Here is an 11,051-nt window from a genome sequence, read left to right as displayed (position 1 = left end):
AGTTTTTGGTTATTGAAAAAAATGGTTATTTAAAAAAAAAACATTAAACCATGTAATTGTAAGCCAAAAAGGGCTCAAGTGGTCATATAAAAGTTTAAATGATCTGGCTTAAAAAGTGTGCATGATTTATCAGTCTTCAACGTGAAAAATAAAACCACCAACAAGAGAGAACAAAATGGCTGGTACTACCATCTTGCCTATTCAAATGGTAATGATGTAAATTCTGTAAAGTTGAAATAAAATGGAAAGCTTTCAAATCCACAAAGAGCAGATGATGTGATGAAGAGGCTAACTGAGTTTGTGATTAGGTTTCACAATAACCACAATGTTGTTTTTAGTTTGTGTCCTGTCATATTCCTTAGTCCCACAAATAAATATTTCTGTCTGTAGGCTCCCTATAAATGGACCAATCCTTGCGTAAGTACAAAATAGATACAAAAAACAGATTTGTAAACCATTTCCACAAGGAGAAACAGTGACAGAAGCTCTGAACATATTGTGCTATACATTGAATGAAGTAGACTTTATTGGAAATAGCTGCTGAATCGTCTGAGGATATTTATACTTTACTGACAACAATAATAACTCTGAAATAGGCGAGCACATGGACTCCGCAAGTCCTCAGTTTCAGCTCATACACATAATGAAAAGTAAATCTTTATGATGAGGTACCATTTAGCAACACAATTACAACAACAATTATAATAATAATCTCTAGCACTTTTTTCTCCTATTACATGTAAGCTACATAGGACAAATTCAAGGAAATTGATGGAGCAGAATAACATCTGTTACAAATGCTCAAACAAAAGAGAGACTGTGAGTCATGCAAAACAAAATGAAACATGAAACAAAAAGAAAGTAACGCAAATGCTGGCATGACTTGAAAAAGAGTAATTTTACTCCTTTGCCGTAGTGCATATTGCAAAGCTTCATAAATATCACCTCACTTTTTTTGCACCAGCAATACATTTTGCTCACATTGTCAAGTAGTATTTTCCCAGGTTAGATCTCATGAGTAGTGGTGACATAGATTGTCTTTTTGAATTTTTCCAACTCTATAGTGCAAGAGTATTAGTGAATTATGTTTAAAATGAAAATGGGCTAGCAAAAATCATATCATCATCTATATAAAGCAGTCTGGACTTCTGCTTTATTGAATTAGGTCTTGACATGATCTAATCTCTTCTTTGAATATGTAGTTTTATTCCTGGGCAAGTCATAGATATGACCTGAATTGGTACAATTGTCATTCTGTTTTTCTTCTTTTAATAGTCATGTGTCCCCTTTCCATTGTTTTAACAGTATGGTGCCAGCAAGCCTGTGATTTGGCAAGTTATGACTTTGAGTGGAAATGTCTTGCTTGTCGCAAAATAGACACAAGAGAGCGTATTTTCCTTCAGTGGGGCATTGCTCATTGGAATTGAAGGACACAGATTAAGGGAGTTTGAATTGATGACTAAAGGAATCACTCCTCATTATAAAACAAAGAATATGATGAAATGGATGTTACTAATGGTGTTTTTCACGTGAGAGAAATACATTTACAGACATAATAACAGGAAAAGGCTTGTCAATCTTGTCTGGGGATCAATTATTTGCCTCCTTCAAATCCAAACAATAGACCTCTGATGTGTTGACAAATTTACATCATTCCTCTATCAAAACTGAAGTGCCTCAACATGTGATATGAATAATGCAAAGTAATCTCTTTAAACTACTCAGATGGAAAGCAAGTAGAACAGTCATGTATTCTTTGTTGCAGAGGTGGTGACATGCATCTTCATACCACCTCAAACTTCGTGATGACGTGGTATGTAGAAAGAAATGGATGAGACAAGGAAACTGAGACATTTTCTCTTTGTAATAGTTATTCAAAATGAATCACTGGGGCATGTATTTTCAGACAAGAAAGGAAGAAAACAACTGACTCTTGGAGACAGAAATATGAATATAACAGATCATGTAAATTTAATATAATAGGTCATTATGACTTCATTGTTATGAAAACATATTTTTTTAGATGAATAATAAACTTGTGATCACTCATCTTGCTCTTTTAAATCCAATTATCCTTGCCCATTTCCTCAGAAGCGGATGCAATTCATAGTTTTCTGTTGTTTTATTATATTGTTTGTTGGCTACCATGGCTTATGCTATTTAGTTTTTCAAATGTTACACATCTCTGTCTTTGTCATTTGGGACCCCTCACCATGTTGTCCCAATAAAGTCGCAGACTTAAAACTGAAAAGTCTCCAAAATAAGGCAATCTGACCGACAAACAAAATCTTGAATATTTGCTCAAAAGCTAAGGAGTTTTGTAATTTAGCTGCATCCTGTCCAGTCTCCAAAAGTCTGAGAACATTTTGTAAATTGAGAAACATTTTTGTTTGTCTGAGAATATTTTGTAAAATGAAAAACATATTTGTTTGTCATAGAGCATTTTGTATAATGTAAAACATTTTCGTTTTTACTCGCATGGCATTTGTCATGGAGCCATTGTGTTTAAATCTAAGTAAAGTCTTTCAAGACTGATAGAAACTTTTTTTTTAATCATTTCTCTGGTGAGTTTGTGAGACAAAAGATATCTTCTTGGAGAGCTCAGAGTTTCAGGAGTTTTAAAAGTACTAAGATACGAAAGTCAATTGGTGGTAACTTTACGAGGCTTCAATGGTGAAGTGTCACATTCAACAAATTTGTTAAAAAGCATCCTCATATTCATTTGTTACATTACATACTTGATAGCCTGCTCAAACCTAGCAAGTTCTTTCACAATTGATAAAATTATTTTATTACATTTTTAACCCATCGACGAGGAGCTGATTCTGTTTTCATGCACATTACCCAGACACCTGCTCAAGTGTACTTGACTGACGCTAGTCTTCAACAGGTTTAAAGAGATTGAGAAAAAGCAACTTGAAATCTGTCTGTTTCAATTTTTATTGACATATTTTTCAAGATGAGATATCCATTCAGAATCAGTGTCTATGTGTATGCTTTATATGAATATCTTTTTGATCTTTGAAACACACTTTATTTGAACATCAATACTTTTAAATATAATTTGCATTAAATAAATTGCGATATCCATTTTTCTATTTTTTGGCGCAAACTGTTTTATGATTGTGCACAGAATAAAATCAAACATGCTGCTACTCCTTGACTATACAAGACTTTATATGATCTCTAGACCTTTGTCTGAATTTAGTGCTCTTATCAGCTGACTTGCATAAAGGAGGTATACATGTATATATACTGAAATTTGATTCACCATTGCAGATACATGGATGTGAGAGTTCAGAGTTTAATCTGATCTCAGTCTTCTTTTTTTATTCTCCCCAAATTTCTCTTTTCATACCCTTTTGTTGCAGTTCCAATGCATCAGAAAGTACTTTAGACTTCTTTTTTTTCATGGGTTTAGGATTTTTTTTTTCTCTGCAAGTACTCTCATACCCCTGATATCAAATGATAATGTAACCTGCACCAATCATCATGAGTTACATAATAGGCGTTTTCACATCAGCCTGATAAAAATCCAAGCTCGAGATATTTTTCGCGATTGCGAATTAGCACGCTATTTCATTTCTTATTCACATCAGCCCGAAGAGAATTAGCCCAAATTTTTTTCGAGCTAATTCGACAGCTGAGTATGTGCAAACAGAATCAGTAATGTGTGTGCCCTGTGTGCAGTTTGCCTTGATCGATGGGGTCACACACGCTAGGCATGATGGGATGTATCGCGCTAATTTCTCGAGTCGTTTTCACATTATCAAATAGCGCGCTACTATCCCGCTCTTTCAGAAATTTCCCGAGTTGGACTTGAGAAATATTCTTGATGAGAGCGATACAATTAGCGCGCTAATTTGTGTTCACATTAGCAAATAGCGCGCTATTTCGCTATCGGGATAATTTCCCAAGTCAGAAAATAGCGCACTATATCGAAACATCGGGCTGATTTGAAAATGCCTACTGTTACAGTTAGGTATGTACAGAAAACAAAGTTGAAAGGGATTGTTGAATTTTAGATGATTGCATTTGCGTATAATCGGCATAGAGCACTTTGGCGAGCACGAGTGGCATATCTGCCTTTCAGAGAAAAAGGTATGTTTGTAGCAACAGGAAGTTTAAATGAATTCAAGCATCAATTAGCACATCTAATGGTGTCTAAGCATGGCACTACTGTATGAATGAGACTTGAGAATACAAAAAAAAAAAACCAAAACAAAAAACAAAATTGGCCTTTGCTCTTCTACAAGTACCACTTTGTATTGCAGTGGATGTTTTCTCTTCACTTGTGCTCAAATGTAGAATTTCAAGCAGATCTTATAGTCAAGAAGATAACAGGGTCGACATGATGTCATGGCGCTTTCTTCCCTTGTTTTGGTATCTTTTTCTCTCTCTCTTTGGAAATAAACTTGAGTTGTTCCATGAAATAATACACCAGGTTATATAGGGCTATTGAGCATGGAAAATGGAACACAAAATAGAAGGCCTTGACATAAATTTGTGTTTAAATGTTGATGTTAAAGGAGAATATAGAACCGTACATTTATCCAGGTTTCCATTACAGCACCTCTCTTTATGGAAAGAGTACAATTGAGTGCCACGGACTACATAATGAAGAAATTAACTGCTGTATTGAGTCTTTCATTACAGGTTTGTTCCTGGCAAAGGCCACTGTGAATTTTTACAGTATATATCATTTTGTTTCTCAAATACTCAAGATCTAATATGAATGAGTTGCTGAGAATAAATTAAGTACAATCTTCAATATTCATCACAATACAGAAAACGAACAGCATATAGTCTAACTCAACTTCCTTGCCCCCCAAAAATAAATATCTGCCATAGTCATTTAATACTTTCACAATGTACATGTAAGTTGAGAACAGAAGTTTACATGGACGCAGAGTGCCAGAATAACTTTTAATTACTAAAACAACGCCTTTGATACATTCAAGACGGACATGATTGTACATAGTCCTACAGTATGTAAAGTGTGTGTACAGTATTGTACGAAATTCTTACGAAATCACGACTCAAAGTGTAATCACTTTGCTAACTGGCCTCTTTGGATACACCCTTGTTGACACTTACATTCCAGAAGACGTGTCAGATGATACACTCTAGAAGCTTCTGTTGTCATTCTTCTAAATCATGAAAGAGGTTGATATAGGCCTATATTTAAAAGGTTCAAAACATGCCTGCGATTTGTCATTTCCTCAACTTTGATCAATTTGAATACATAATTTAGCCAAGAATAATTTGTCAACATTGATGGTAATGATACCTGAAATGTAAATTGCGATGAAGTGAGGAAGAGTTTGCATCCACACGTTGCTGTTTTTACCAGAGAGACCAGTTTGTGACAAAAAACTTGGATTTTAAAACTATTCCTTCAAAAAGCATTGGAGATTTGATAAGAACGCTGGCAACACTAAGTGTACACATCCCTCACTCGATGCTATCTCCATGCTGTCAGTTCCATGTCAACAATTATGTGACCTTGAACATTCTGTTTACCGTCCCCTCCATTTATCGGAGGCAGTCTTCTCTTCATTCACAAAGCCTGCTGTCAAATACATAACAAGGCACACAACAATGTCCGCTGCTGTTCTTTCCTACAGCTTATGTGTCCTCGGAGGAAAAGAACCCCCACACATTCCAAGCGCAACTCTCTTCTTTTCAATTTCTCGCTTGTCAAAACTTCACCAACTGCTCTGAGAAACCATCGGTGAAGATCGAGTCCATTGATCATATTTGCCAAGTGTCTGTTGGGGGTTTCTCAGCCAATCGATTGATGCAGAAGCATATATTCAAAAATTTGCTGTACCCAGTCTTAGTCACTAGATAGTCATTCATAGTCCCTGTCTCATACCTTGAACAATAAATATCCAGAGAAGGTTGTGTACCTGTTGCTGTTACTGCTGACTTCATTGTCAGCGTCGAGCTGTAACCAAATCTGGTCACCTGTCTCCACCTCCAAGATGACGCTGTTGCTTGTCGAGTCGAAGGCATCCCGGTTGTCATAGTCATGGACGGACACCTGCATCTTGCCGTTGAGCATGAGTTTGACGTAGGGGTTCTTGTGCGTGGATGCCATGTGGATGTTAAAGATAAAGAAGTAGGCCCCCGCGGCAGGGACTGTGTAGACTCCGGTATAGGCGTCAAAGTGGTTGCCATAGTTTGTGAAGACGTGCTCGAATGTGACAATAATGTCAGACTCTGCTGGTGCTGTTAGGGTGGTGAGTCGAGCTGCGGAGAAAGCACTTTTCATAACCTCCTGCTCCTGGTTTCCAGATCCCGGTGGTCCCCTGGGCCCGACACGCCCCTGCAAGCCAGGGACTCCGGGACGACCAGGGGTACCTGATGATCCCTTCAGACCGGGCAGTCCCTGGGATCCCATGTCACCCTTTGGGCCATGCACGCCGGGATTCCCATCATGGCCCGAGATGCCGTGATTTCCGGGCACGCCAGGGATTCCTGGAGCCCCTGCCACACCTGGTGGGCCGGGTGGCCCAGGCATGCCCATGCCCATGCCTGGACCCCGGCAGCAGCTAACGCACTGCTCCTCTGACGTAGAATCTGCAGGCTGCTCTGTGGTGGCGGGGTTGGAATTTGACAGCCGCTGTGAGCGCAGTCTCCCATAGTAGTCATCTGCTGCACCAGAGGCAGTATGCTGGGCCATCAAACTTGAAAGGATGACTACGGCGGCAAATAAGTACACTGTGTGGGATATGAAACCCATGGCGCTTCCACTATCTCGTTCAGGGATTCAAAAAGAATATAGATGACTCTGTTAATGAGAACCACAACTGCTGCCCACTGCTCTAGACCAATTCCTCTAGTGAAGAAGTATGCCTCAGATGTTCCTGGGTTAAATCCTCAATATATGATTCCGAGAAAATCTGTTACCATGGCAAGGGATGATACCCTGTCGATCCTTTCCTGAAAAGATACAAAGAAAAAAAAAAACCCAAAAAATGATAATTGGCCACTGATGTGCACACTTATAGTTGGTGGATAACAGTGCAAGGTTGACAACATTTATACACATGCATGTTTTTCTTTTGCATATTTGAATCATAAATTGTGTAGTTAGCTTGCAAAAATGCGTAGTTTTCTGACTTATTGACATTGGTCTGATCTCTTACAAGTGAAATTACACTCCACCAAGAGCAGTATAAACATACAAATGTATTTAGAGAAACTGTTATCATGGGATATCAACAACAATCAAACAAACGTGCACTGGTTATTTTGACCGAGTAGTCCAAGCATTACGCGAAAATAATGTCCTTACTTATCAGGCATTGGTATGTTACAAAATATACAAAAATATGTAACATACCAGAGAAAACATGGAATCTTGGTGTGGTAAGAAGAAAATAGCTATCAAAAGGGGCCCTGTGCATTTCTTTACTTTGTTAGCACTTCGGTTACAGAAAATCTGGAGCCTGTATTCTGTGACCCACTTAACGGAAGCCCTCCAAGATTTCACAAAATTCCTGCTCTAAATACCATTTGAGATCAGAAGCATGCTACTCTGACTTCAGTGAATGTCCATGCTGAATGTGAGAAGTCAAGTGATTACTTGTTTCCTCGTTGAATACACAAGACATTTCCAACCTTGGAATCGGTGAGGGAAAAAAGGAAGAAGAATGGATAATAGTTTCTCTTCTTTTCTAGGTCCCATCATGACCATGAGTGCATTGTTGCCATGTGTTTACTCTGCGAGTTGTCTTCGCAAGTTGCAGCACGCCTACTTTTGTTCAAAATGCCCCGTCGTGCTCTGCTAGTGAATGTTGAGTTGTTCGTAGAAATATGCCTCTCTTTTTAAAAAGAGAGAGAGACACACACACACACTCAAATACCCCCAAAACATGCTGGTGTAGTGTGTGCTGTGAAACCCTCAAAATGAACCATTGCCGGTTGCTTTTGCACAAACTGACACTATACTTCGTCAGCCAAACCAGACAATTGTCCAACAATGCCCCCAAAACACACACAGTAGCAGGTTAATCAGACTGTCATAGTATGAAATAATAATACAAACAAACACAAAAATCATACGACAAGACACAACAATGCCTTTCATTGCTGGTGAATAGTTAGAAAAAAAAAGACATGAAAAACATTTAAAAACATATTGTAATTTGCTTTATACCACTAAAAGAAAAGAAGAAGAAAAAGGAGATGGTAGTCTTTATTCTGTGCCTTTCTCTATCATACCTTGGTAAGTAGATGCCAATCGCCAACTCAGCGATGTACAGTAATAGTTCCAAGACACTTGGGTAGTTTTCCAACTCAAAGTTTAGAACTCTATTGATGTATCTGTTAGGCCTAGATTGGTCTGCTCCACTATGACACTGACACGCTGGCAGCTGGGGTGATGAAAAAAAAATCCTCTTCAAGAATCAAAATGTTATTGAAGGGGTGCTCCTCGTTCCGTTCGTCCCCAAGCAATCAGAAGCTGAATTGCACGGTACCTGTCCTCCCAAAAACCTCTCCAATTGTCTAACTGCTGTATGTCACCGGTGGTGATCCCAGTAGTGAGGTTCATATGTAAGAACTAGTTCCTCACAGTTAGTGGTCCTCTCAAGTGCCCACCGAATAAATTGTATATGATGTGAAACCCTTCACTTTTTTTCCCTCCGGTGAAGAATCTGTATTAATCAGTCCAGCACGTAGATAACAGAGTATTCACTTTGACTTCGAGCAGTTACGATAATCCTGTTTGGTGTCCAGCAGATTAAGAGACATCCAGTTTACAGTCATCCACTGGTACTTCAGATCTATTCACCGACCAGCATGAAGTCACTTCGACGACAGGAGGATAGAGTAAGTGGCGTAGCTTTCCTGACAGGGGTGACCTGAAAGCTGAGTTCGCTCTTCTTTTTCTCAAGAGTGTACGACTGAAAGCCAGAGCTCAGTTTAATCAGTTCTTGTATACCACCTCTCTTTGGCTCTGAAAGTTTTATGCCAGTGCTCCTATACCCTTTTGCCTCCCGGGCAAATCGTGAGAGACTACTGGAGTTGGTTGAAAAGGATTTTGGGGGGGGGGGGGGGGGTAGCAGGGGAGCATGCCAGGAATAACTCCCCCATGATTGGCCCACAGTGCAGCAGAGCCCTGCCCACTCTTTACTAAAGTTAATTCGGCCAGCCAATCACAGTGTCAGCCTGGGTGGCTCCTGACTGTGAGTGACTGGCTCGTGTGGAATGAAAGAGCTGCAAAGCAGTCACACTGGACAGCCGGGAGTGCAGCTTATAACATCTCTACTTGCCACTGTGTGGTGGAACCAGATGGAAAGAAGTTTGTGATGTTTATGGTGTGGTTTGAGGAAGGAGGAAGGGGTACAAGAAATTATGAAACATTAAAGGAACAATCAAGCAAGACTTCGTGGAGAGGCTAGATTTGTGAAAATAATTGCATGCCATGATGATGTATGTAGGATTCCAGCCACAATAGTAATAAAGTATGATGTCAACTGTAAACAGTTGATAAAAATCAGAGCACCTTAGGAATGCATGGACAAACACATACAAATAAAAGAGATAAGAACCGTGGGGATAGATCATTACAACAAACTGTTTTGTTGAAGCTGTACGAGGACGAGAGGATAAATCAACGAGACTTGAAGGAAGACCTACAATAAAGTGGAGATGTATTTTGTGACTGCTGCAAAACAGAATGAAAAGATCTAGGAAAATTTGAACAGAGTGAAGTTTCAACTACTTTGTACATAGTGGAAATCTGAGTGTAGGCAGGTTTGTGGTGGTGCTAGTACATTGTCAACTGGGCTTATAAGTATGTGATCAATTGTTTTAATCACTCGTTCATAAACACATGCATCACCTATAAACTTCCTTCATAATTTGAGGTTGGAAGTTGGACAAAATGACACTCACTATGTTTGGCTTTATCTATTGAAGTTGGTCCAAAAATAGTGTGGAGTTGTGCTTCAAAATAATTGTTCACTAAATGCTTCTCAATTTTCTGCTCTGAACTGAACCAAGTATATACCCACCTGACCAGTCTTTGATTTAGAGAAAAGCACAGCATAGCACTGGTACAATAGGAGGCAGAGGAAAGATTTTGTGGAGAGGTAGGCCCTACAGACATCGGGCCAACAAGAAAGATTGACCAAAGTAGCAGAAAAAGAAAAGGAAAAAGAGAAAAGAACACAAAAATCCCCCCCCCAAACTGCTTGAGTATGTGAATCACCCATAATAGGTCCTCAACCCAGCGTAAGCGTGCAGAACCATTGTAAACCCAGTCCTTTTGAGAGTCCAGTGCTTATCAAATAGTTTGAATGCTTTAATCTGACAATCAGAGAATGAATGAGGGAAGGAGATGCCACAGGCTGTATAGAGATGTGCATTTTGCACTGCACGGTAGACAAATTTGATTACATCTTATTAGTGTCTTTTAATACCGGCTTCCTTGGGGGTGTGCCATTAATCTCCATTGCAGACTGAGTGATACACGTATTTGTATAGTTCTGCTAGTACCGCAGGCTATACTGTCTGTATTGCTCATTGAAATAAAAATTGAAATACTTTAATTGGCAGTTATTTCAGTGCCATAAAAAACAGGCAAAAGAACATATAGCCAATGATAAGGCATTTTTAGTATTGTAATCATGCATAAATTTTGAAAGTTAACGTTAGCTCTGTTTGGGTTTAATTATCACCAGAATTGATTAACATTATACTAACTTGAATTTGCATTTCTCAGTACAATCCTAACTCATTTCTTGCCAGAATGGGAAAAAAAATTCAATGGTATTTTGCTTCTTGCCCAGTTTGTTGTTTTGACAAGTAATACCTCACACACAATGTGCATTTCAAAGGCTTTCCACGTAAACAGGCTCTAAACCCTCAGAAATGTGAATGACCTCTGTTTTTTAGTTTGATGGAAGGGAAATAAGGAAAAAAAAATGGCCCGATTTGTTTGTTTGTTTTTTTCGTACTCAACCCAATACCAAGTTAGTTATCAATCACAATCATTTCATGAGACCAATTGAGTATAAAAATTTTGTTTTCATACT

General features: G+C 38.8%; 1 protein-coding gene across 1 annotated transcript; it reads right to left on the bottom strand.

Annotated features, from left to right (window-relative positions):
* Positions 1-4,245: 4,245 nt before the first annotated feature.
* LOC139734720 (uncharacterized) lies at positions 4,246-8,836 on the bottom strand. The gene is made up of 2 exons (XM_071645513.1): positions 8,233-8,836; positions 4,246-6,948 (listed from the first exon to the last, which is right to left on the bottom strand). Exon 2 carries the CDS (start codon positions 6,746-6,748, stop codon positions 5,873-5,875), a length of 876 nt encoding a protein of 291 aa, XP_071501614.1. The 5' UTR covers positions 6,749-6,948; positions 8,233-8,836; the 3' UTR covers positions 4,246-5,872.
* Between the last annotated feature and the right edge of the window lie 2,215 nt (positions 8,837-11,051).

The sequence above is a fragment of the Diadema antillarum genome, unplaced genomic scaffold (assembly GCF_040938485.1).
Source record: "Diadema antillarum isolate AM-2024a unplaced genomic scaffold, OU_Dant_1.0 seq00000546_RagTag, whole genome shotgun sequence".
Taxonomy (NCBI): Eukaryota; Metazoa; Echinodermata; class Echinoidea; order Diadematoida; family Diadematidae; genus Diadema; species Diadema antillarum.
Note: the sequence above shows the minus strand (reverse complement) of the source record. Positions and strands in the feature narration are given on the sequence as shown.